Genomic DNA, 27,329 nt, shown 5'->3' with positions numbered 1-27,329 from the left:
CAGATGAGTGGGTTTCTTCGTTTATACTTTTACTTTGTTGTGATGAAAGAGACCTAGACCTCAGTTCTTGTGTCAGATCTCTGATATCACCAAAGTGGGCTACAGAGTGTGGGGTACTTCCTTGGCTGTAGCCCAGTAACTCTTTGTACCTCAGGTTTTAGCTGGGGAAGGAAATGCAAGCTGAAAGTATTATCAAGCAGAATTCTGCTCCTCACAACACTCCCACCCCCACTTATTACTTCTGCCTTCTTCTCTACCTGAGTGTTCTTGTGCAAAGTTCTAGGCCTGTGAGTTATGCCACTGGACATTAATGAGGGGAGAGTAGGAGGCAAGGAAAGAATACTGGAAAGACCAGATATCTATCTATAGGTGTGACCAGAGAAGCTTCCAGAAGGAAAGTCATGCTGGACAGGGTTTGAAAAGAACGTGTTCTAGGCAGAGAGGGACAGATTATATGAGGGCTAATGTCAATGCCAGCAACATGTGCAAGTGTTGGCAAAGATTTGTCCTGTTCATGAAAAGAGCCACAGAAAAGTTTAATAGTAGGAGTAAGTGATAGAACAACAGTGAAAAGAAAGACTTATAAATACAATGTTAAAAGTTTCAACTTAATAGAGAACAGAAAATTGCAAGTCTGTTGGGAGAGAGAGAGAGAGAGAGAGAGACAGAGAGAGAGAGAGAGAGAGAGAGAGTGTGTGTGTGTGTGTGTGTGCATGTGCACGTGCGCACGCGCACGCGCACGAGTGTCTTTTTAAGACTTGAGAAAAGTGTCATTTTCCAGAAGGAGGGTAGAGAATACTCACACTTCAGGTATCTAATGCAGTGTAGTGATCAGGAAGGATGTAATTTAGGTCTTTATCCTGCTTTAAGGGCAGTACTCTCTGATGGCTGCTTAGTGAATCTGAGTGAGAGCTGATAGGATCTCTGTTTAGAATTACCAATTTTATGGACAGGAGGGTGGACCAGGGAGTGTGCAGGAAGCTGGCCCTGGATATGCTGTATTTGCAAAGTGTAGGAACATGCTAGATAGAGGTCTGTTGTGGACAAGGTGCTAAAAGTCTAAGGGACTTCGTATCATCTGAATTGAATTGAAGGCTAGTTTGGCTATCCCCCAAAATCTGAAACCAATGATTTCAGTTGGAATTTCTTAGATTTGTTCTAAAATTTTTATGGAATTTCTCTAATAAAGTCAGGATCCTTTGAGTCTTCTTTGTCAACCCTTTATTTCTGGACATATTTGGTGTTTCCCTTTGAAACTGAAATAGGAAGGCAATCCTTTATCTTCTCTGTTTATCTTCCTATGCTAATAGCATGTTCAGAATACTGATTATTCCTTATTTCAAGTCCATATTCATTAATAAGTTTAAAACAATAATGACAAAATCATAAAATACACAAAGATATCTGTGTTGATGCCTGATGTCCATTCTTCTTTGTGCTTATTTCCACGGATGATTAATAAATACTAACAATGTTCTAGGTGCTGTGAGCTCAAAGCTGGCCACAGACATGGCTCACAATTGGGAACACTGATGCCCATTTTTATATGTTCTACTAGGTTAGGTCTCTAGTTGTCAATGACAACCAAACAAGAATGATCAATCAGACATAACTGAAGTCCTTTTCACTAGAATCACCCTCCTATTTTAGATCTGGAATAGGGTTAATCATACTTTGGAGTGGCATGAAAGCTGAAATTTTTCTGGTACTTGTTCTTCTGAATTAAGAATAAAAAGGAGATGGCTGTTCTCTGGAAAACATTCCCATTCTGCTTGTGATTGGCAGCCAAGTCTGGGGAGCAAATGGCCAAATGAATTAGGAGGCTTGAAAAGATGTTTTGTTAGGGCCACCTGGATGGCTCAGTTGGTTAAGCATGTGACTTTTGGTTTCAGCTTAGGTCATGATCTCATGGTTCCTGAGTTCAAACCTCACGTTGTGATCTTCACTGACAGTGCAGAGCCTGCTTGGCATTCTCTCTCGCTCTCTTTCTCTCTCTCTCAAAAATAAATAAACTTTTAAAAAGATGTTTTATTAAACCATCCTCATTAAACTGGCACCATCTGCCTTCCTACCCTCCTTTGTCCCAGTTGGAGCTGTCCTTTTTGACAGATGTTTCCTAATGGTGTGGGCCAGCAGCAACCAGAAGCCTCAGTGATGGCTGAAGTTTGGGAAGGCCAAATCTGTAGGTATTTAGCTGTCAGGAATATTACAACCATCTTACTACCATTTGGGTCCCATTTTAGAAAATGTCTGCTCCCCACCCCCATCTTCCTTTACACAATAAGAGTAAAGGTTTCATTTTCTTCTTTAGCACTCCCTAACTGTACTGAAGATTGTTCTTTTTCTTTGTAAGAATGAGGCAGTGACCAGAAAAGATTTAGAATAGAATGGTGAAAGAATAATATAATGAAAGTATTCCTATGAGGATGACTTCTATTTCCTGTTGAGATCCATTATCCTATAATTCCACTAAAAGCCAAGCAAAAGGAGACAGGCTAACGTTGTGGGCAGGAATTACAATTAGCTATTAAATCATATCTGGGAACTACTGAGGTAGGTATAGCAATTCTTTGAAATCTTTCTTGGCATCCAAAAGGACAATCCGAAGACATTTTGGCCCTAGATTAAATTAAGTTTGGATTTTATCAGGACAATGTTTATTTGGAGATTTTAGTTTTGATGGTCCCACTACTTCCAGTTCTGGCTCATCAATATCTATTTGTGAGGAAAGGAAAGACGTTAGCAGAGGGTGACCTTGGAGCAAATAAAAGAACATGGCTCAAATACTCCTTTTATAGCAATTCCCTAGAGTCTTGCCTTTTGTGAAGGTAGGATGCTCAGGAGAAAGAACATGGTCTTTGAAGCAATAAAGAACCAAATTCAACTTCTAGCTCTCCTTTTTACTGGCTATATGAGCTTGGGACAGTTATCTAAACTGTCTATAAAGTGGAATAATTATGCTTATGTCATTGGGCTGTTATGGGGGATAAATGAAATAACATATGTGCCTTACCTGCAGCTCAAAAAATTCTGGTTCACTTTCACCCCCCTCTTAACGCATCCCTAAATCTTGCACATATACCTGGTACTAATACTTGCCAGATACCATTTTCCTCTTCTTCCAGTTTCTTCCCATGTTCCCAAATATCTCTAGAATTGAAGTCTAGGGCCCTGGTTTATTAGTTTGTGTTAATCCCACAAAATGATAAGAATATGGAATTTTTATAACTGTACTAACATGAGCCATGGTTGTGGTTACTTTTAAGGTTTTTTGGCTGGCTGACAATTTTGGTTATAAAGCAAAGTCAAAAGAGTTCTATCTTCCATCCACTCCTTTGATCTAAAGTTTCTGATTTGGGGCTAGATCATTCTCGGTGGAATGATCCAGCCAAAATGATGGCAAGTTTGTTTATAGAGTATTTAGGAGAGGAGAATCCATAACCTTTACTGCTGGGATATTCTTATTTTCCTCCTATCTTTTTGGTTTGAAAAAATATGAAAACTACAGAAAATTGCAAGAATAAAATATTTAATACCCATTTATTTTTCACCAGGATTGACCAAGTGTTTTAATATTTTCCCACTACTTGCTCCCTCCAATGTGTGTGTTTGTGTTTGTGTGCTTGTGTGTATAAAATATGGTCCATATTCTAAGTATACTAATTGTCTGATTTTTTTATAGTAAAATATTTCTCCCTGATGCAGATGCAGTTCAGGGTTCTGCATTACGTTTCATTGTCATGTCTCTTTATTCTCCATTAATCTGCAACAGTTCCTCAGACTGTCATTCCTAATATTAACAGTTTTGAACAGCATGGGTCAGTTGTTTTATAGAAAGTCAACTTACTGAGGAAAGTTCTTTTGTAGACTGATCGTTTTATCATTAGGTTCAGGTTACACATTTTGGGCAAGAATATTATATACAAATATTCTTAATGATAATGAGTGCCATGCAGGCAGGGAACACAACTTTTTCCTCCCTATTGTGTTCCTCCCTATTGTGTTCCTCCCTATTTGTGTTTCCTCCCTATTGTGTTCCAGTCCCAATTCCCTAGGACTGGACTTTAAAAGGTGCTTAATATTTTTGAATGAATGAATGTGTGAGTGAATGAATGAATGAATGAATGATGTAAGATGTACACTGCCATTAAGGTCTATTATTTTTCTACTTGAGAGGAGGAAGAACACCCTTCTCCTATATCCTAGTCCCATTTTTACTGTACATGTTTGAAGGCTTAAAGGTAGCCCAGGACCTCTGTCAAGATCCACAGAGAAAGGAAATGAGATGGGACTATGAGGTGAGGCAAGCTGTAAAGTCTCTTTACCCCGGGGGTGGGTGATAATCATAATATTTTGAGAGTGGACAATGAATAAGATGGTTTTTAGATGGAAAGAAACACAGGACACAGAAGCTAGGAGTACATGGTATGTTTCCTTGCTGAAAGAAATTAGTCATTTGGATTTCAAGATTTTATTATACTTTCCTCCTCTAACTCCCATTTGAAAATATAGAATGCCATTATGTAAATTGATTTCTGTCTCTTTTCCTTTCCCAGGAGGACAGCCCCACAATTCTCTCCTTCACCATCCATCCCATCCCTACTCACACACAGAAGTCTGTATCTTATAGCATTTATAAAAAGTGGTTGGGCGGTGATTCTCTCCAGATTATTTGTTGTTGGGAAACTGTAGAACTCCTTGGAATACTCATATGGATGTAGAGATTTTATCTCTGTCACCCAGGGGAAGTGCGATTATGAGAAGTACTCTTTACTTCTCAGAAATGTGTTTTCAGGCTTCCCTTGGGGCCCTTTCTCCAGCTCTGAGCATCTCAGAAATTTCTGACAGTCCTTTCTGAGGCATATGGGCCTTGGGATTGAATTCACCTATTTAATTCTGCAAGGCTTCAGAGTGCCTGATGTATATGGTTCTTATCCCCCTTCTGAGACTCTACCTACCCTTGTCTTTGTAATCATTAATATCATCAGTTCCAAGAAAGCACCCTTTATCTCCATGTCAACTCTTCATCATCCTGAATTATAGTGGGAATAATCTAAAATAGTGAAAGGTACTAAAGTGACTTAGTTTTCAGTGGTGGAGTCCTGCCTAGAGATAATCCATAAAGTGAAAGTCTTCAAGGAAAGCAATCTGCCATTGTCCTCCCCCATGGGTGGCTGTATGGCATCTCTGCTTTGGCATCTAGAGAGGGAGGCAGAGGCAAGAACACAGCTTGTTCAGGCCTCATTGTGTTGTCAGAGGCACCAGGCATCTATTGAGAGCTCTGCAAAACTTATCTCCATGACTTGTTTTCAAACTCTGGAGGAGGGCTTTCCTTATTAGAGTATCCAATACTTAGTTCAAAAACACCAATCTGTAGAAAACTTGTGAAACTATAATTTTTTCTAGGGTTTCCATCTCACCCAGAGTAACAGCCAAAGTTCTCACAGTGACTCTCAGACCCTACAGAAGGATCTGGCTTCCTTGCTTTTTCTCTGACCTCATCCCTTACTGCTTCCCCCTCACTCACTCTGTCCTGGCCCCACAGACCTCCTTATTATCCTCAAAAATAGCCAAGTACCACTTCACACCCATTAGGATGATTGATATATATATAAAAAAAAAAGACAGGATAACAAGAGTTGGCAAGCATATGTAGAAATTGGGATGCTTGTGCATTGTTAGTGGGAATGTAAAATTGCGTAGCCACTGTGGAAAAAAGTATTGTGGGTTACAAAAAAACTACATATACACTTCTGGGTATATATCTCACAGAATTTAAAGGAGGAACTCAAAAAGACATCTGTATACCCGTATTTGTAACACCATTATTCACAACAGCTAAAGGTGAAACATCCACATGACCATCAGTGGATGGATGGATAAACAAGATGTGGGATATACAGACAATGGAATATTATGCAGCCTGGAAGAGGAGGGACATTCTGACATATGCTATAAAATGGATGAACCTTGAAGACGTAATGTTAAGTGAAATAAGCTGGTCACAAAAGTACAAATTGTATGATTCTACTTATATGAGGTATCCAGAGTAGTCAAATTCATGAAGACAGAAAGCGCACAGAGACAGAAAGTACAGGAGCTACAGGGAGTTACTGTTTAGTGGGTACAGAGTTTCAGGTGAGGAAGATTAACAAGTTTTGGAGATGGGTGGTGGTGATGGTTACACAAAAGTGTGAAGGTGAGGCTCTCTTGGACCATCCATTTTAAAATCACCACCTACTCTGAACACATCCTAGCCTTTGCTTTGCTTCCATTTTTTTTATCTGATTTTGTTAACTAATCCCTTTTACCATTGGGTAAGAGACATGGCCCCAGTGTTCATGGTGGCTTTTCTCTGTTTACTTTTCTTATGTATTCTGGACTGTTTCCAGTTTAGAAGTGTTGGTGTGCACAGGCACTACATTATTATTATTTAAAGTTCTCACCCTCAACTCAAACCCCTACTCTTGTTCATGACTGCCCCCTATCAGAGTTGTAGGGTTGCTGAGTTAGAAGTTCAGAACCTCTGGGGAAGCTAAGCTATACAAAAAGCTGTATACTTGTTTATTTGGGAGCCACTGGTTTGGTTGGTTCCAGAGTTTTTGTTGTCTGGAAATTCTAAGTAGGACAAGAGAATTTACATACTTTGAGATCAGGAAGGAGCTGTGCTTGGATACAAAGGGTTTGATATAATTTCTGGAGAGGAATGTTGCATTTAAAGTCCACTTCTCTGAAACTTTGAGCACTTGAAAATAATTATTTAACATCCTCTGTAGCCTTCCTCTAAAGTCTTTATCAAACTTCTAGCAAAGCAACTGATATCTAAACTATCTTTGAGGCTATTCAGGAGAAGCCACAAGGCCAACATACTGATTGGCAAAAGTGTTAATGCACAAGCCTGGGAAACAGTGGGACTTACTGACTTTAAAATTTTTTTGAAAAGGAAAGGTCTAGAGTGAAGGCAGTACCCTTCTTAGAGACAGAGGAATGAACACAATGACCCTCCAGGACAAAGGAGAGCAGGTGAGGCTGGCTGGGAAAGTAAGACAACCTGCAATTTACTGGGTATATATTGTTGGATTTAGCAGGCGTTCTTTTTGGCCATTTGTGATGGATATTTTGTTTTGGAGTTTTTAAGGAGCTCAGAAACTGAGATAAACACAGAGAAGAAGTAGAAAGAGAGAGCCAGGGGTATTTTGGAATTCATACAAGCTGAATTCATGTCCCCTGCCCCCTGCTCTGTATTTCTTTAAGCACATCCCCTGTGTAAGCACCTTCTTAGGGAGGGATTGTTTCTTAATTAAAATAAGATTCACAGACACAGAACCCACATTAGGAAATGTCCTCAGGGAATGCACTTGAAATAGTTGATGGTGCCTGTTCTAGTTTATTTACAACTTACACCTTTGTTTGGCCCATTCTATCTTTCCAAGCAAACAAACAAACAAACCTTCTAGGAATCTCAAGATATATTAGTCATTCAATACATCTCTATATGCATTTTCTCTGTCCCAAATGCCTCTTAAGTTTCCTTGCTACAATTATGAGAAGATCCTTATCCTGGGTAGTGAGAGTTAGAAGGGGAGTGTGGAATTCAGAAGGAGGTATATGGATCCTGGCCCTTCCCTCCCAAAGTTTTTGGGAATTTAAGTGACACACCCAGGACACCAGCAGATAGAAAGGGGAAATGTTTCACATGAACAGCAGGATGCCCTGTAAGTGTTGGTGGGAAGAGGAGGAAGGTTGGAGATGGGGCTCAACATGATGGCTTAGAAAAGGCCACCTAGATGTTGAGATGGCGGAGATTGTAGCATAGGTTTGAGAAAAGCTAGAGCATCAAGACTAGACAGAAGGGAGTGAGGAGGACATCCCTGGCAGGACAGGCACTTAGTCAGGCCAAAGGCTCAACCCAGGAAGGTAAGTCAGAATGTGAGAAACTGAGTTAAGAAGGAGGTGATGGACCTGAGGGTTGGGAGAGAATTAGGATGGGGCTCTGACAGCTGAGTCAGAGTCTGGACTGAATAAAAACCATTAGAATAACCACAGATTACTGCACAGAGAGAGGGCATTTCTGAACATTGGTTTTGAAAACAGTGATTCTCTGTGTTGTTATAAACTGGATTTGTGATAGTCTCTCTCAGGATTCCCAATAATGGGTTTGCTTTCTCTTCTGTAAGCTTGCTTGCTTATTTTTTTTCTGCTTGTTGGTGTCATAAAATATGATTATTTATTCCCAGATGTTTTGTTCTTTAGATTATTTCTTTGATATCTTCATAGTTTGTCTGTAGTCCACTTTTACTCATATTTAGTAAAAGTGGGAAGAGCACAAGGACAACCCTGCACAACACAGCTGAAGGAAACAGAAATTATCAAAAACATTGCCCCTCTCCAACCCTGCCATTCAGATGGTCCTCCTCTGGCATTCCTCCTTAAAGTCCATAGATGGACTTCAGAAGAGTGTAGGACATTTTTTTGAGGTGACCAACCTCAAGGGGTGTGTGATTCAACAAATGAGAGGAACCACTCTTGTGTCTTTGTTAGGAGGTAGGTGGCTCCCCAGAGGGAGAAACATGGTACAAGCATCCTTAGTGCCCAGAAAGGAGCCTCCAGAGACAGTTGAAGGAGCTGATGGAGAAAGAAGAATTGGGAAAAGGGAAGTGGGTTCAGAGGGAACTGGTAAGAGGGGTGTCCCGTCTTCCCTTGTTCTCTACCCTCTTTCTAGCAGGCATTCTTTCTCTGTGTTCCCCATGTCCTGACGATTACAGGATTCTGGTTCCCCTTGAATTTAATTCTATTGAGAGCCTGCTCACAGTGTCATCTCATGCAATTCCTTTGTCGAACCTGAAGTGCACAGAGTGGAAACAACCCTCCTTCAGTCATGGGCTTTTAGCACCATTGCTTCCTGTCAGGCACCTTTACAAAGCATTTTATTTTCCCCTTTCATCCTGATCTCTATTCTCATTTTCTCTCCTCACAGTGGGTGTGTGTGTGGGGGGGAATTACTGTCCTGTATTTAACAAATGATCTTCCAGTATATGCTCTACATGTATATTTAGATACATTCATCCACTCAACAACAGTTACAGATGCGAGGAATACAGCCAGGAGCAAAATATTTTTTTTTAAGTCATGTTTTCATGGAGCTTACATTCTTTTGAAGTGAGACAAATCATGAACAAATAAGTAAGACATTTAGTACTTTGGGCAGTGGTATGTGTTATAGAAAAAAGAGCAGGGGGATAAGGTATGTTATGTGTGATAAGGAGCAGATTGCAGTTTTATATGGGGTGATTAAGAAGGTCATGCTACACATGTCCTATTTCACTAAATGCAGTGAAGTGAGCAGCCATGTGGATATGTGGGCTATAAGTGCTGCAATTATAGGGGACATCAAGTACAAAAGCCCTGAGGTAGGGTCTCGCCTGGTATGTTAGGAGGCCAGAAGGTTAGGAGACCAGTGGCTAGAGAAAAATGAATGGGAAGAGAGAAACAGAGGCTGAGAGGTAGTTGGGTCAGTGACCAATACTGTAGGACTTTGTAGGCCATTGTAAATGCAGACATTGGCTTTTGCTCTGAATAAAAGGGAAACCAATGGAAGGTTTTGAGCAGAGGAATGATGTGATATTTTTAACAGATATGTGTGTATCCTTGACAATTATACAGCATTTTTGTCTGTTTTATAAATGTGCATAAATGGCATTGTGCTTTACACCTCATCCTGCTTTTATTTTTCCTACTTGCATTGTTTCTGAGAGGTACCTATGTTGTTAGCTGTAAATTTACTTTATTATTTCTGACTTCTATGCAGCATTTCATTGTGCACATACCACACATTTTATTTATATATCCCTCTAGTAACAGATGCTGGCGTAGCTCCAACTACTTGCTGCCACTAATAGTCCTGTGATGAACATGCTCGTATGAGCCTCCTTATGGACTCAGGAGAGAGTTCCTTGGAGTGTTTACCTCAGAGAGGGATTGTAGGGTGGAAGGGTGTGTGCATTCTTAACTCCAATAAGATTGTGCTTCAGGATGGTGGCCCCAGTGACACTTCCACTAATGGTGCATGATAGTTTGTAACCCCTCATCAAATTCTCATGTTGATCCAATAAAAGTAAGTTTCCTCATGGATGAGGAAACTGAGGCTTAGAGAGATTAAGCAAATTACCTTGTTTCTATAGTCAGGCAGAAGATCCAGGGCTCATATCCAAAATCTCTAACATAATGTTCATTGCTCTTCCCTCTCTAGTACCCAGCATTGCCTCTTCCAGAAATAAGATGAGGCATCTATGATTACAGATTATTATTATTATTATTATTATTATATTAAAGTCTTACATTTTTCAATGCCTTCTCTAACGCAGTAAGCCTAGGACCCCCAAGTGATTAGCAACAGCATGTATGAGGGTATCTAATTAGTGTCCTTAGAGTTTCAAGGCAAAATATATGGAATAAAACCATATTCATTGTCTCACGATGGCTAGCTAACAGGCTTGAGTTTTAGTGGATGATTTTGAAGATAGACATATGCAAAGACTAATTTATTTTCAAAGCTTGAAGACTTTATAGCAGATTTTCATATTAAATATTTGGTAGATTATATTAAGTACATAGTGTTTGCTAGGCACTGAACTATATATTTTATACTCTTTATTTACTCCTCACAATTATCCTATGCAGTATTTGCTTTTATTCCCATTTTACTGATGTGGAAACTAAAGCCCCTGGAGGTGAACTAATTTGTCCAGAGTCACCTGGTATGAGGTTGAGTTGTGATTTGCACCTGAGCAGTTTACATTCAGAGACTTACTCCTAACTACTAAACTGTGCTGCCTTTTTGTGAAGAAAGCTTTTAGAATCTCTTCGCCTTCAAATTGAGGACAACTTCTTCTCAGTTGGGTGGTTGAGACCAGTCATGGGAAGGACAGGGCTAGTGGACAAGAATCTCCAGAGCGAGAGGATATGACATTTGAAAATGTCCCCAGGTGTCTTCATTATGCCTCCCTCTGCCTCCTGAAGTCAGAACCTCTGCCTTAGGACATCCCACCTAGATTATAGGACCTGAGCATAATGCCTTCAGAAAAGTAGGGATTCTCTACCTGGGCATGAGTTGTTCATTGCCTGTAACCCAAGGTAGCCTGATATTTTTAAACAAGTGTCATCAAAGGCAAATGACCTATGTGTGGCTTATACTTGCCATGAATGATATACAGTCAAGGTTTTATCACAGGTGGTTTTCCCTTCACACTTTTGATTTTGCTTGCCTTCTATAAGGAAGGTAATACCATTTAAATTTTTTACCTGAGCCAGGTTTATAAAGGTTGCTTGGCTACAAAGTATGTATCTCAAAATCAAGCAGATAGCAATTATAGATTTTGTGTTCTTTCACGTTTCTCTTCTCAGTTTGTACATGTTCAACAAAATATGTATTGAGTACCTAACTCACAGTCTAATGGAGTTAGGCAGCTGAGCTGGAATTTTGACATATTAGGAAAAATGGCACACGGAGTAACCCTAGCATTATAAGAGCACACAGGAAGGGCAGCATAAGGGTCTGGGGAAGCTTCCTGGTGAAGCAACATCTGAGCTGGGAACTGAAAGAGAAGTGGGGGTTAGCTATGTAAAGGGGACAAGAGGGCATTACAGGCAGGGAACAGGGTGAGTGTGGAATTTCGCAACTGGGAAATTGTGCAGGAACTTGGCAAGGGACAAGGCTGGAGGGATCAGCACAAGTCAGATGATGAAGGAAGGAAGGATTATGAAGGAAGGGCAGTGGGAATCACTGAAGGGTTGAAGCCTGGGGGTAGGTGGGAGATACGTCAATCACATTTATACTGTAGAAAGTTCCATGAGTGAACAATTGATCCTCCTTATCTATCTCGTGAGCTTGTTGGTAAATCATAACGTTGGAGCTGGTGGGCAGCACAGAAAGAGTTTAGATGGATTTGTAGACAGAAGGTCAGACCCATAAGTCAGGGGTTCCTTTCGATAATCTGTAGAAGAGACTTTTCCATTTTGATTTGATCTTTCCATCTTTAGAAACCTCTGAGATTTGCCAAAATTCTCTCAAAACCAAAGCCTGAGTAGGGAGGAGAGAGGGGGCTGCATGGCTTTGTTTTTTTCTGTTCTGCACTACTCATTCCTGGGGCATTGCTGTGAATTGTTCACCTGAAGCCTTGTTCTGCTTGAGGAGGGGCCATTTGAATAGCAGCAACAAAGAAAAGGAAAAGAGGAACCAGATATTTGGCATATTCAGACAACGGTTTGAGTGAGTTAAAAACCCCTTGTGAAAACTTAATAGGGAGTTTTAAGTGAGTGTTTTAATACAAGCTCCTAGAGCAGGCAGGGTCTCCAAGCTGCTGGAAGCTGACATCACAGATGAGGCAAAGTGGTTATAGAGCAGTGTGGACAATGAGGAGAATGTCTGCAGAAGTGAACTCACTTTCCTGGAACCCAGAGAGGGAGGAGACAGAAGAATTGTTTGGTTGTGAGCTACTGAGCTAGGTGACTTACTTCTTTTCTCCCTACCCATCATAGCCTCATAGACCATGGTTTACAAAACTTATAAAACTTTACTTAAAACTTTCTTTACTACAACTTATAAAAGTTGTAGTAAATTTTGCCTTGTTGCTTTGGGTGAGGCTTAATTAATGTCAGCATTCATAAAACCACCTTTCTGGCTCTTCTCCCTACTTAGTAATGGACCCTTGATTGGCTGCTGCACCTATATCTCCAGTGTTTCCTCACCAGGCAGCCTTGTCCTCTGATTCTTGCAGGTAGTTATGAAGGCCATGCCTCTTTCTCCCTCTTCCTCTCTTCTCACAGCGCCCCCTGTGGGCCTAGATGGGTAAAGTGAAGGGTTGGACTGTACATTCTTTGCCATCAGTACAACTAAATGGATGATGCAGAATGAGGAGAAAAGGGGGCAAAGTGCCATCTGACCTTGGGTAGCTTATGTTGGGGCTAAGGGTTTTAAGACTGGGGACCAATATTTGTATTTTAAACTCAGGTGATATTTAAAAATGGGTCTTTAATTGAGGCCCTCTAGTTTGTGAATTAATGTGTCATAACTCATGCTCAAGCACCGTGCAAACATCCCACATGTAATTATGCACAATAAATTCATGTTCTGTTGTGTCTTACAGCTTTATTTGTTTGTTTGTTTAGAGAGCATGAGTGAATGAGGCACAGAGGGAGAGAGAGAGAGAGAATCTTAAGCCAACTCTATGTCCAGCATGGAGCCTGATGCAGGGCTCAATCTCACAACTGTGAGATAATGACCTAAGCCAAAATCAGAAGTCAGATGCTTAACTCATGAAGCCACCCACGTGCCCCTCTTATAGCTTAATCAGTACATGAAGCTGCATGAGTTAGATGAACCCAAAGGGGCTGGCGTCATGTGGTGTTTAAAATAACAGAATGTTGGGAAGTATTTGGCACTTCTTTTGTGGTGGGGGGAGGGAAACAGGGTTGATTTGTCTATGATGTCCTTTGGTGTCGCTCTCTGCAATATCTGTGCTGCAACAGGTGCTATGGGACTTTTGATCTTTGGTTGGTTGGTTGGAAATGGGTTCAGTAAATAGTTATTGTTTACTTAGGCATTGTGGAGGGACAGCACATACCAGAAGAAATACAGCGTAGCAGCTTTGAAGCCTGAGAAGCTAAACTCAGCAGCCCCAAACCATAAGCTTAACTCAGCCTAACTGAAGATGATACTAGACTCTGTACCCCCTGGACTTGCTACAGCTCTCTGATCCTACAATCCTCTTCAGTTCCAGCCAGAATGCTGCGTCGGGCACTTCGCAGATTTGGTCAAATGCTGGTACGCAGATGTACGCTGGAGGAAAAGAAAACTGAACCTACCCCTCTCAGATGGCTAAGCACTTTGGATTTAGTGGCCCTGGGTATAGACTACACTCTGGGTGCAGGTGTGTATTTCCTGGCTGGCGAAGTGGCCAGCAATCAAGCAGGACCAGCCACTGTGATCTGCTTTTTGGTGGCTGGTCTATCTTGTGCATTGGCTGGGCTGTGCTATGCAGAGTTTGCTGTCCGGGTTCCCCATTCTGGCTCTGCATATCTCTACAGCTATGTCACTATAGGTGAACTCTGGGCTTTCATCACTGGCTGGAACTTCATCCTCTCCTATGTTGCTGGCACAGCCAGTGTAGCTCGGGCATGGACAAGAGCTTTTGACTACCTGATTGGGAACCAGATCTCTCAGACCCTGCATGAGAGTATCTTACTGCATGTTCAACAGGTACTTGCAGAACATCCAGACTTCTTTGCTATGGGTCTGGTGTTGCTGCTCACCGGAGTGCTGGCTCTAAGGGCTAGGGAGTCAGTACTGTTTACCAAAATGATCACATTGGTGAGCCTTTTGATTCTTGTCTTTGTCATCATCTCTGGCTTCATTAAAGGGGACCTGCACAACTGGAAGCTCACAGAAGAGGACTACGTAAAGGCTGGACTCAATGACACCTCAAGCTTGGGCCCTCTGGGCTATGGAGGATTTGTGCCTTTTGGCTTTGAGGGGATTCTCCGTGGAGCAGCTACCTGTTTCTATGCATTTATAGGTTTTGACAATATTGTTACCAGAGCTGAGGAAGCCCAGAATCCCCAGCGTTCCATCTTCATGGGCATTGTGATTTCACTGTTTATCTGCTTTTTGATGTATTTTTGTGTCACTTCAGCACTTACACTTATGGTGCCTTACTACCAGCTTCAACCTGGGAGCCCTTTGCCTGAGGCATTTCTATATATTGGCTGGGCCCCTGCCTGCTATGTTGTGGCTATTGGAGCTCTCTGTACTCTTTTCACTACAATCTTGAATGATATGTTCTCTGCACGTTGGGTGATCTCTGTGATGGCAAAGGATGGCCTCCTGTTCCATGTCCTTTCCAGGACCCACACCAGCAGACATATCCCCATTGTGGCCACTGTGGTCTTGGGCATTATGGCAGCAGTCATTGCATTCTTCTTTGAACTCATTCATCTTGTGGACTTCATGTCCATTGGGACCCTGTTTACTCACTCCCTGGTAGCTATTTGTATCCTCATCCTCAGGTATCAGCCTGAGGTGAAGAATGGGGGAAATGAAGCAGAGTTGCAGGAGGAGAATGGACCTGCAGCAGAGCAGCTGACTCTACAGGAACTACTTTTCACAGGCAGCTCCTCCCCCACTCCACTCTCTGGCCAGGTTGTCTATGTTTGCTCCTCACTGCTTGTTCTGCTGCTCACTCTTCTTTGCCTGGTGCTGGCCCAGTGGCCAGTTCTGCTTTCTGGAGACCCAGTGTGGATTTCAGTGGTTGTGGTGCTCCTGGTGCTCATCATTGGGATTACTGGGGTCATCTGGAGACAGCCACAGAGCTCCAGTCACCTTCCCTTTAAGGTCCCTGCTCTGCCTCTCCTCCCACTACTGAGCATCTTTGTGAATGTTTGCCTTATGATGCAGATGACAGCTGACACCTGGGCCCGATTTGGTGCCTCCATGCTGATAGGGTTTGCTATCTACTTCAGCTATGGGATCCAGCACAGCCGAGTCGCTAACCCCACTTAAGTTAGCACCAAAACTATAGACCTTGAACTCAGCAGTGCCAATACATATTGAGTTTTACATCACCACACCTAAATGCAGTCTTGTCCCTGCACGATTTTGGAGAGTACTCTTGAGTGCATGGAAAGCTAGGACTCCCATGGGATGTTGGTGAGGGAATACTAATAGAGTTCTGTACTTATTGTGGAGTGAAGAATGTGTCTTTGCTCTCTCTCTCTCTGTCTCTGTCTCTCTCTCTTTTTACTTGTCTACTTTACAGTTGTGTCTATAGCTGCTCACTGGCCTTACTGGCTTTAAAAATATATATTATTAAAATAAACTAGAAAAGTGTTTTTGTTTTCTTTGAGTAAATATTCAGTAGTGATATTACTGGACTATATGGTAATTCTATTTTTAATTTTTTTAGGAACCTGCACACTACTTTCCCTAGAAACTGCACCAATTTACATTCCCACCAACAGTGCATGATAGTTTTTTTTCTCCACATTGTCACCAACACTTATTATTTCTTATCTTTTTTCTTTTAGCCAGTCTGACAAAGTAAGTGATATCTCATTGCAGTTTTAATTTGTGTTTCCCTGGTGATTAGTGATGATGAGTATCTTTTCATGTGTCTGTTGGTCTTTGTCCATTTTATAAATGGATTTTTTGATGTTGAGTTGTATAAGTTCTTTATATATTTTGGATATTAACCCTACTGGATATATCATTTGCAAATATCCACTCCTACTCAGTAAGTAGCCATTTTGTTTTGTGTATGGTTTTCTTTGCTGTGCAAAAGCTTCTTCTTTACATGAATAAGAAAAGATATATATACCTTTATGTTTATCGTAACATTACATACAATAGCCAGGATATGAAAATAACCCAATTGTCCATTAATATATATATGGTAGAAAATACTCAGCCATTGAAAAAATGAAATGTTGCCATTTACAACAACATGGATGGACCTAGAAGGTGTAATGCTAAGTGAAACAAATCCAGCAGAGAAAGATAAATACTATATGATTTCACTCATATGTGGAATTTAAGTAATAAAAAATATCTTGGGGCGCTTGGGTGGCTCAGTCAGTTAAGTACCCCACTGCAGCTCAGTTCACATTCTCACAGTTCATGGGTTTGAGCCCTGCATTGGGCTCTGTACTGACAGAAACCTGGAGCCTAATTCAGATTCTGTGTCTCCCTCTGTCTTTGCCCCTACCCCCGTTCATGCTCTGCCTCTCTCTCTCTCAAAAATTAAATAAACATTTAAAAAACGAGTACACTTATCTTTATGATTACTCAGAAATTTATGGAATTTCTGAATCCTTATATTGTACACCTGAGAATAATATAATGACACTATATGTTAATTATACTTCAATTAATAACATAAAGGAAACTAGAAAAAAAAATAAAGATGAAATATGGCCCCTGCCTTTAAGGAGTTTATATTCTTTTTTTTTAAGTTTATTTATTTATTTTGAGATAGAGAGAGAGAACAAGTAGGGAAGGGAAGAAGCAGGGGGACAGAGGATCCGAAGCAGTGTCTATGCTGACAGCAGAGAGCCTGATACGGGACTCAAACTCATAAGCGGTGAGATCATGACCTGAGCTGAAGTCAGACACTTACCCTAAATCCATCCAGCCACTCCAAGAGCTTATATTCTAATACAAAGGATAAAGTTTACCTGTAACACAAAGTATAAAGCTATCATAAGTAATACACAAATAAAGTGTCTTGGGAATTCAGAGTGGAGGGTGATCATTTGTGGCTGGCACAGTAATGAGAGTTGATTGGTGAAATCAGAGACATCTTTGTAAACGAATGATATTTGGGTTATCCCTCTCCAAAGATAGATAGGATTTTGCCACACATGGGTACTAGGGAGAGATTGTAGGCAGAGATAATGACACTAGGAGAATGAGGCAATGTTTGTTCAGACTCCACTGAGCAGGCTATGTAGCTTGACCCTTGGCAGTGGGCGGGAGGGGAGTGGGCATGCAACAGAACCCACACAGGTGGATTGGAGCCAGGGCTTTCCTCTAAGCACAAAGCACTTTGGCTTTAAACCCACTACCCATGGTGTAAAGCCCTGGGGTTTGTTCCTCTACTTGGCTATTTCTGTATTCTTGAACTTTGCAGTTTCTCTACAGTTGTCTGCTTTGGTCCACCTGCTCAGAAAGTGCACAGCTGAGAGCCAAGTATCCTGGGTTCTGGTCTTGATTCTACCACTAACTAGCAATGTGACCTTGAGCAAGCCACTCAGTACCTGCATTCTGCTCAATAAAAAACAAAAAAACAAAAAACAAAAAACAAAAAACAAAAAACAAAAAACCCTGCATTTCTCCCTCCTATGTCTGGAACCAACTGATACCCAAGACATAGGTGAATAAACTGTCAGCTTTAGATATGAAACCTGATTGGCTTGCTAGTCCTGCATCACTAAATTAGGCAGACTCAGTCCTCATCATAAGCAGCACTGAGTACCTTCTGCCTCCCACCACAGGAGAAAACCTGCTTTTCTTCTGTGAGCAATGTAGAATACATGTGTCCAGTGGGCTGATTGGTTCTGGATTAAAAAAAAAATTAAACCCAAGAACTGGGAAGGGGCTGAGCTGGGCATGCTCAGTGCTGTCTCTTCAACCCACTAATCAAAGTCACAGTGAAAGATGGTGGGTCGAGAGAAGCCAGGAATAGCAGTCTGCACAATGGTGCTCAAACTTCAACTGGTGTCAGCTCACCTGGAGGGCTTGTGAAACACACATTGCTGGGATCCTCCTCTAGCATTTGGAATTCAGTAGGCCTGGGTGGGGTCTTCTCCAGGGACCTCACACTGAAGACCAAGACTCCAGCTTGTCCATGTGTAAAGATGAAGCCATTGAAATATGGTGCCCTTTGAACATTTACTTCATTTCATGAAAAAATTAGATTAAAATACCATCATTAATGCTTTCACAGTGGGGAAATCATAGTGAACCATTTCACAATGTGTATGCTTATCCAATCATCACAATGTACCCTTTAAATATCTTATAATTTTATATGTCAATTATACTTCAGTAAAGTTGAAATAAAAAAAAAAGAAAATACCACAGTTATCTGTGTGTCTTTATTTTCCTTATTTTTTTTTTTCCTGATCATAGGTAAGGAGTGTATCTTGTTCACTTCCCCAAAGCATCACCCAGGACCAGGCACATAATGAGAAATGAATTGTTAAATTGAATTAACTCTCACATTTTTCTTTGGTATAGAATACTGTCCTTCCTTTCAGGCTAGCATTGTGCCTCTCCTTTAAAACAATCTTCTGGGAGACTTCATTGACAAACAGCCTTTCCCTCAATCCAGAACAATATATCTAGACCTGTACCTAGGTCTGTACCTAGATACATCTAGAACTGTACCCAGGCACTTCTAGTTTTGCTTTGTGTGGCTCAGCCTGAGTTCTGGTTACTGTCCTGTCCGATTCATCAGAGTGGAGTCTTGTTCAGGGCAAGGAGTAGTTTCTCCCCTTCCTGTAGACCCAACAGTAAGAACAGTGTTGTTCATTCAAAGAGCAACATGGAAAATACAAGGCTATCTCAGGAGAAAGGCTGATTGGGCCTTCCCTGGTCCTGCTCTGTATATTCCCATGGGATGTGGGGAGGGTCCAGAAGTAGCAAATTCATAGAAGGCCCAACCAAATTTACCTGACTCCAGGGACTCCCAGAAGAGGAGACCAACTTCAACATGGGCACAACAGGCATCTTTCTTGACAGAGGTTTATGGTTGGCATAGGAGGGCCAGTGTTTCTCTATTTGTGTATGGGTCCTGCCCTGGAAGGGAGGGATATGAAGCTACTTTCTTGTGGAATTTCTCATATTCTCACAGGGAGTAGGTGCCTCCAGGGAAGGCTGTAGAGGCAGGATTATTATATATTTACCAACTTCTTTAGATGCTTTTTTAAGAGACTTGTGCAAAAACCTTGTGAGAGAATCTAAGATTCTTTGGGGAGAGAAAATTGACACCCCCAAATGGGGTGGAAAATGAACTTAAATTAGTAACTGGATAGAGATGGAGACATCATTACTTTGGAAGGGAAGGTATGAGTAGAAGCTGAGAAAGAGGTATTGGTTGAGAGACACTATCTGGAGGAGGATGCCTATAGAGCAATTTGGAAAATAAAATATGGATAAGTGAGTTGGAAAAGAAATGGGACAATAATTCTAGGGTACATGGACCTTTAGGACTCATGAAAGAATGACACACTTTTTAGGGATGTATTTATTCACATTTGGAGGGAATTTATGAGCCCAATTTGTATTTTGTTTTGTGCCATGGAGTGAGATTCCCGAATCAGGATGGGATGAGTTATGATTGTCTTTGCCATCTAGAGGACAGACAGAACGGTGTGAATAGATGGACTTCTCCTGGGAGACAGTTATAGCACCTGCTACAGTCATCTAGATCCTTGCTCTTCAATGTATGGTAATGGACCAGCCATGTGGGTGTCACCTGGGAGCTTGTTAGAAATGCAGAACCTTAGGCCCCAACCAGATCTACAGAATCAGAATCTGCATTTTTAACAAGATCCCAAGTGATTTGTATGCTCTTTTGGATGTGAGTAGTACTGGCCTTAGATGATGGATGATAGGTGTCTGACCTCAGATGAGTACTCTGGAAGTTCTGACAACTTTGGAATTGGGAACACAAGAGGAGGGGTCTAGGCTGGGGAAATTGAATTTGGGGAAGAGGGAGACATGTGGGCCCTGGCTGCCCTCCTATCCCCAGGTCTCTCAAACCAGTCACTGTGCCAGGTTTGGCACTCTGCCCACTTTGGGAAAATGCCTGCCATGCTTATGCTGGAGTCTTCCTGGTCCTCAGGGGCTCCCCTGGGGCAAGTGTTGGGTAGGTCAGGACAGCTGTCAATCCTGTTTCCCCTACTTCATATGATGGCCTGAAAGGGATGGGGGAGGTCATATCAGTCATGCCCCACCTCAGGGTTGTACTGTCCCTTAGTCAAAAGCATGATAACGCAATGACACTAACTGAGGAGGCTATGGAGGTTGGGGAATTGAAATAGGAGTTCTTAACTATCTGTCCTGGAAATTAGGATAATTTAATTTTTCAAAATCTTAAAGAGAAACCCAATGACTGAAAAAGGGCTTAAACTCCTGCAGGGACAAAACTAATTCTTTTTAAGAGATCTTTTGATGATTTTTAATGGGCTAATAACAAACTATATGAGACCTATAATTACAGAGACCCAGAGCAATAAGCAATGGAACAATGTTACCTGGTGGGCATTTCAGAATTTTCTTAAGTTTTTCAGGGTTTGTGCACCTCATTCCCAATCAGAACGAGTGATAAAGAGGCCAACATAGAAGGAAAACAGATTGAGACTGAACACAAGGAAGAATTTTCTGAGATTAGAGGGTGACAGGAGAGATGGGAGGGAGCAGGCTCTCTAGTCGTGTGCATGGCTGTGTCACTTGGGTTTCAAATGCCTCAGATGGGCTCTTGCCCAGAAACAGAGAAATGCACCAAATGAAGTTTCAAAATGTTTTTTTTATCCAAATAATTCTCCAGTCAACTCCTGAAATGAAAGGCCGGGGTGAATGTGTGATGTATGTAAGGCAGTGAGGCATGGGGTTGATGAATGACAGAAGGAAAAATTATTAGAGCATTTAAATCTGCTGAAAATTTTAAAACAGGGCTTGGATTTAGGAAAATAAATTGCATGTTAGGGCTCAAATAAGAGTTTTAGGTTTCCATGTCCTTTATCTCTCCATGCGTTTATCTTGTCTCATTGATGAGATTTAAAAGCCCCTAAGGGAAAAGAAAAACTCTTTTATGTATTACCTCTTCATATCTCCATGCCCACAAAATGATGAAGATAATAGCTCCATGTGCTGAGTACTATGTCCTATACTTTTTTACAAACACTTTTTGTGATCACCTATTTAATACAAAAGTTGTATAAGGTGAGTATTGTTATGCTATATGTTCTGTTATAGCACAATCTTTTAATGAAGTATAAAACATCTTCACCAATAGACCAAAGTGTCTTCAGTTTCTCTGCAACAAGAAGCCAAAGCAAATAAACCTTCAGCAGGGTGGTGGGTACTCTGCAAGGACTGGAGGAGGATCCCACTGGGAGAAGGCGAAGACAGACAGCACTTCAGAAGCAGTCAGAGCCTGGGAGGAATATAGGAAATAATGCCTGTGGCAGGGATAGCAAGGGTGTTTGTGGGTATTTGTGGGTCCTTGGAGGGTCCCAGGAAGGTGACGGTAAGACCTCCAGAGCCACTTCCCACTCAGCTGAGTCCTGATTCTGGAAGGGAGCTGAGAAGGCCACCTGAGCAGCAGAGGAAGGGGTGTGATTCCTGCTCCCCTTAGCCCAGGCACCTGCTGGGTGTGCCCATCTAGGTGGGGGCGGGCTGGGCTGCTTCCCAACTGTGAGCGCAGAATCTAATGGGGTTTCATCTGAGGAATTGTTTATATTCCAGGGGACACACTCTCTCTTCCACATCTGCTTAGCATAGCAAGTGCTGTCCTATAACTCTCCTGCACTGTCTGTTCATAAACAATGTCTTGGAATTGGAGTAATACACAGAAATTAATGATGACTTTCCTTGGGATGGCTCCCTGGGGGATTATTAACCCTTCAGTCCATGTGATGTGCAGGCCCAGTGCAGACATTTAGGCCATGGTCAGCCCCATTAATGGTTATTAAGGAAACTGCAACCTGCAAATGAGTGCCAGATGAAATAGACCAGGAGAGGCAGGGGCCAGTGTTGGGGTGGTGAGTTGAATGGAGCTGGCCAAGTTGGAGATCATGCCTCCTGAGGTGTGCACCACTGAGGGTCTGAGGCTGAAAGAGACTGGGTTTCTGTTTCAGGGCCAGAAGGACTGGAAGGGTGTTGGGGAGATGATCAGCACAGAGTTTGGGAGGATGGAATGGGGTCACTTTCTGTGGGTGGATACTTTGCTGATGAAAGCTTTACCTGTCTTTTAATATTCAAAGAATTATTAGGTAAATTTTATTAATTCCACCTTACTTGTGATGAAACTGAGGCTCAGAGAGATTGTATCAAGGGCTCAAGGTAATACAGCATATTAAAAGGCAAAGCAGGATGTGAACTCAGGTCCTTGAATCCTGAGCTTTTGTTGTTTCCACTCTACCATGGCCAGAAGTTGTCTTTAATGTGTCTGCCTCAGCTTCAGGCCTGGGGATGGGGGCAGGAGGTGAGGTGGGGAATGGAAGGTAGAGACCCAAAAGTGTTTGTTGTGTGCACGAATGTATTATCTCTACAGGTTCTGCTTCCATGGTTGGGCCCAGGTCCTAGAGATTCTGCAGCAGGAAGAGCAAAGGAATTCCAGTGTGGACCAGGAAACTGGAAATGGGTTTCCTGTGGGTTTCCCTCCTTTTCCTGAACATTCTAGGCCACTGGAATCTAAAGGACTGGTCTTTGGATCCTAAAAAGGAATACAGTGGCATGTATGCACAGGTGTGTTGTTTAAGTGTTCGAGTATGTATATGTTTATGTGTGAAGCCTGTCTATAAATGTATGAGTTTGTGAGAAAAGTGTCTTTGTGTTGCATACATGTGAATATGTTTCTGACATACGAGAGCGTATATGTGTATAGTTGAGGTTATGTGTGTGTATGTATGAGTATGAGCATCTGTGTGTGTGCATGTGCAGGTGTGCATGTGTGTGTGTGTGTGTGTGTGTGTGTGTGTGTGTGGTCCCAGGGGAGCCTGAACTCAGAGGTGAAGATACCTTTGACTTGTGCAAACTTCCAGCACGTTTCAGGCTGTGTTATGGAGTAGGGTGAGGTGGGAGGGCAGAACAGGAAGGCTCTTAGTGCTTGGGGTGTGGAGATTGGGTAGCCCGAACAGTGGGTGTCTCTGCCCTGCCAGGCACAGGGGTATGGCATCAGGGTCCCAGATCAGAGGCTGGGTGGAGACTAGGTCCTGAGGCCTTCACTCAGGGCTTGCATTGGAAGAGCTCAGAGGTCTTGCTCTGACCAGGAGGACCATGAAGATATTGGGCCAGGGTGGGAGGGTGGCCAGACAGTGGATAGTTCAGGCCTACTCTCTTTACCTGTCCCTACCCCCAGTTCTAGGGAAAGATCTAACCAGGGTGGTATTCCTACCTCTAGGCTCCACCCATTCTGCCTGAGGCCTTAGAGTCCCCAGAAGTCTTTGTGTACCACCTTCTGAGGCTGGGATGACCACAGTCACAGAGAAAACTGTTGTCTCTAGTCAGTACTACCAGACAGGTCCAAACCAAGTCCTTGTCTCTTGGAGTCTTCTGGGAAGACCCATGTATGCAGTCTTATTGAATTTCACACAAGCTGAGCTTTCAGACCCCTTGTGCTGGGAAGTTCTTGATGGGTTTAACTCAAATCCTCTTGTTGAAATTAGTGCCTCATAGGCCCAGGCCACATTTGTGAAATTGAACTCTGACACCTGCACCCACAAGCCTGGGAATAGTTTCTTCTCGATAGGGAAGTGGGTCCAGAGTATAGGGACACTGAAAGGATATGGGGCTACAGCTGGTGGATCACAGATGGGTCAGTCCTTTCCTGGGCAGGGGGGCCATGATCAACAGGGTAGATTCAGAGAAGGGAGTTCTGAAACCACCAGTTTTCCCTCTGTTTCCCCTGTCACTCCAAACTATGCCAGGAGAAATGGAAACAGAGGCTGTGGTAGGAGGGACCAGATTCAAACAGGGGAAATACTTCCCTGTTTGCAGTTTTGAGGAGCTCTGGAAACACAGGAAAAGAGCAAATTATGAATGAAGGAAAGCTCCTCTTGCAGCTCAAAGTAGGGGCTGTGGGACTCAGGGGTAGAGGGGTGTGTGTGCTGAGGGTGAGGGTGTGCACAGCATAGTGTTGTGGGCATTTCAGGTCCCAAAGACAATAAGGGATGCCAGTGGAAAGGGCTGCAGGAGGGTTTTCCTGAAATGAAAATTCATGGGTTCTTGGTGGAGCCAAAGACTCCCCCAGCCTATCTCCGCACCCAGGGGCCAGGGCTGGCTCTGCAGGGAAAGCTATTCTCTGCTGCCCTCTTGTGGCCCATGAGCCCTTGCAGGTCACTGCTGAGAAGGTTCCCATCAAGTCCCTAGAGCTGCACCCCTGCCCACCCCCCCCCCCAGTGGAAATTCCTTATATAACAAAAAGGTATCTTTGATCATCCAACTACATCTTTCCTCCCACCTCTGCTGGTTTCATGAGGCACTCAGAACCTCCTTAAGGCTGGGATAGTCTTCCTGAGATTTCACTCTCTGTGCCATTGCCTGAAGTATTCGCTTCTGCTTTTGTTGAAGTGCAGTGGACACATGGGCTGAAATCAAGATATTAAACAGAGAGAACAATTTCTCTTCTTCTTTGGTTCAATGTACATCCTCAGTTTCCCAGAGTCTTTGGGAGTTTTCAAAGAAAGATGGCACGGATAGTGACCTTCCTGGAGAAAATGGGTCTGGAGCAGACCAGTCTTCTGTGAGTTTCCACCTGAACTCACTCCATCAGACTCAGCAGGGAGATGGATTGGCAGGAGCCAGGAGTCGAGAGACAGGGATGCTGGAGGGAGATGGAATATTTGACAGATGCTAACAGGACTCCTTATCTGCTAGTTCTGGAGTCCCCTCCCACCCACCAGTCTGCCCTTGACCCTCCCCTTCTAGTGCTCAGTGTTCATTAGTGACTGCCTGTCTTTGGGGAGACACCAAGGGAGCTAAGTTGCCCCCTGGAAAGGGAGAGAGGATGAGGGAGAAACACTGAGTAAATGATGGAGGAGGGGGTCTGGAATGACTGGGAATTGAGCTGGGGCCCCATGATCACTGGGGTGCTTAGAAGGCTTGACAGGGAAACTGTCCTGGGGACAGATACTGAGGTTCAAGGGGTGAGATAGTTGGGAGGACTGTGAGAAGAAATATTTAAAGGGACTGAGTTTCACTGGTTTGAGTGCTTATTTTGGGAGACCTAGATAATAAGAACCAATGACTTTATTGAGAGCTTCCTATGTACAAGAATGGTTACAGGTCATGAGGGAATAAAAGAGAGACACACATATTTTCTGTTCCCCTTCCTGTAGTAAAAGACATGCCGCATACCCTCCCTGGACCTGATGCCCCATGTGCATGTGTGAGGTTTGTAAGGAGCCACTGGGCAGTTCTGGTCAGGGATGCAGAGGCAAAGCTCCCAGGCTTACTGTTCTGCACACCCCACACTCTTCAGGCAAAGCACTTTCAGCGGACCTCAAGCCTCTCCTTGTCTCTCTCTTTTATTTAGGTACAATGAACTTATTCCACACAAACATCTTCTTCACTGGAGCACTTACAACTGCTGCTGCAGGTGTCTGGTCACCTGGCATCCTCTGTGGGGATCGCCTTCACAGCCTGCAGCACAGCTCTAAGCATCCTCACCAGAGACACATGTTTGTCCTTTAGGGTGGATCTAATTTTTGAGAATTGCAAAGTTTTCTCAGAGGCTGGAGAATAAGGTGAGGACCCCGCTGGGAAGCAGTATTTCCAGTTAAAAACCAGGTTAATGTGGGAAGACACAGTGGATGATGTGCCTTCCTCCAAAATGTCTCTGAAAGGTCATTCAAAGGAGATACTTGCAGCATGTGACACAGGGAGACATTTCTGGTGGCTGCTGGAGCCCAGATTAATGTCCCTGTCTGTGATATCAGGTAGTAGGGCTCCCTTCCCAGCCTGGTGCTGGAAGGTGAGGCCTACATTTGCCTGAAATACTTGCTTAAATGGTCCTGCCCTTGGGCAGCTTATGTTTCCCTCCCTGCCAGCTAATACGCAAAGTTACCTTTGAGTGGTGACACTCACCCAGTACAGACCAACAAGTGCAAAGGACAAGGGCACATTCAGAATCAGAGTCAGTTAGTTCATCAGGGAAGGCTGCCTGGAGGAGGGGACTCATGGGTGGGTGTAGAAGGAGAAACCCAACAGGACATGGGGCAGAGGAGGAAAAGAAGAAGAGAACCTCTCTCTGTTACTTGTGAAGCAGGATGAGCAAACCATAGGGCAGGCAGGACACAGCTTTGCTGGCCTGGATAAACAGTTGGATTGGGGAACCAGAGTGAAGGGGAATGGAGATAGGCAGATTTTGACAGCCAGGCTGGATGTTCTGAATTTTCTAGGAGAGGTATTGTGGCCCGCTGGAGGGTATACAAAGATGTATTTTGCATGTCTTGTGTGTGTGTGTGTGTGTGTGTGTGTGTGTTAGAGGGCAAGATGTATATGCAGGTAGTTTTGTGCCAAGTGGCTTTGTGACCTAGGCTCTTGTCTTTCCATCTGTGTGGATGCATGAAATAGAGGGCAGCATATGTGCAAAGGTGTGTGTTGTGTATGTGTGTCTCTGTGTCTGTCTGTCTGTCTGCAGTAGTGGCACCTGGCAGGAGCCCTGGCTGCCCAAGTATCATTATCTCTTCTCTTCCTTCATCTGTCCTTCACTAAGGTCATGACAAGGAGGCAAACAGTAAAATAGCAAGCTGCTATTTTCAGCTGTGGTCACTGGTCTTTGCCCCAGCTCCCTTCCACGGGGGATCTTCTGTCCTAGCCAGAATTCCAGTGTGGTTGTTTCCTCCTCTCCCTTCTTGTTGTGAATCTGCAGGCATTGCCTTCTGGATCTCATCTCTTCCAGGACTCCCCTGGGTGTGTGGGTGGGGAGTGGTGAAGCAGGAGGTCTTGGGCTGAGTTGGAATCTCAGTTACTCCCCATGTAGTCTCTTCACCTGGACCCACTCACCTGTAAAAGGTGAGAAATAATTGCAGGGGCATAATTATTTCTA

General features: G+C 43.0%; 2 protein-coding genes across 4 annotated transcripts in view; both read left to right on the top strand.

Annotated features, from left to right (window-relative positions):
* The window catches only part of LOC125920140 (cationic amino acid transporter 3-like), a 313,660-nt gene extending 297,813 nt beyond the window's left edge, over positions 1 to 15,847 (top strand). Inside the window, exons 1-2 of one of the 3 annotated variants that reach the window (XM_049627142.1) lie at positions 12,702 to 12,776; positions 13,773 to 15,847. In XM_049627142.1, the coding sequence (XP_049483099.1) occupies positions 13,784 to 15,556 (1,773 nt within the window). In that variant the 5' untranslated portion in view covers positions 12,702 to 12,776; positions 13,773 to 13,783 and the 3' untranslated portion in view covers positions 15,557 to 15,847. Of the gene's footprint in view, positions 1 to 12,701; positions 12,777 to 13,772 lie in introns of those variants that run through there. The other 2 variants (XM_049627140.1, XM_049627141.1) reach the window with 2 other exon arrangements.
* LOC125920134 (cationic amino acid transporter 3-like) overlaps positions 1 to 27,329 on the top strand; it is a 243,503-nt gene that overhangs the window by 147,791 nt on the left and 68,383 nt on the right.

Source organism: Panthera uncia, chromosome B4 (genome assembly GCF_023721935.1).
Source record: "Panthera uncia isolate 11264 chromosome B4, Puncia_PCG_1.0, whole genome shotgun sequence".
NCBI lineage: Eukaryota > Metazoa > Chordata > Mammalia > Carnivora > Felidae > Panthera > Panthera uncia.
Note: the sequence above shows the minus strand (reverse complement) of the source record. Positions and strands in the feature narration are given on the sequence as shown.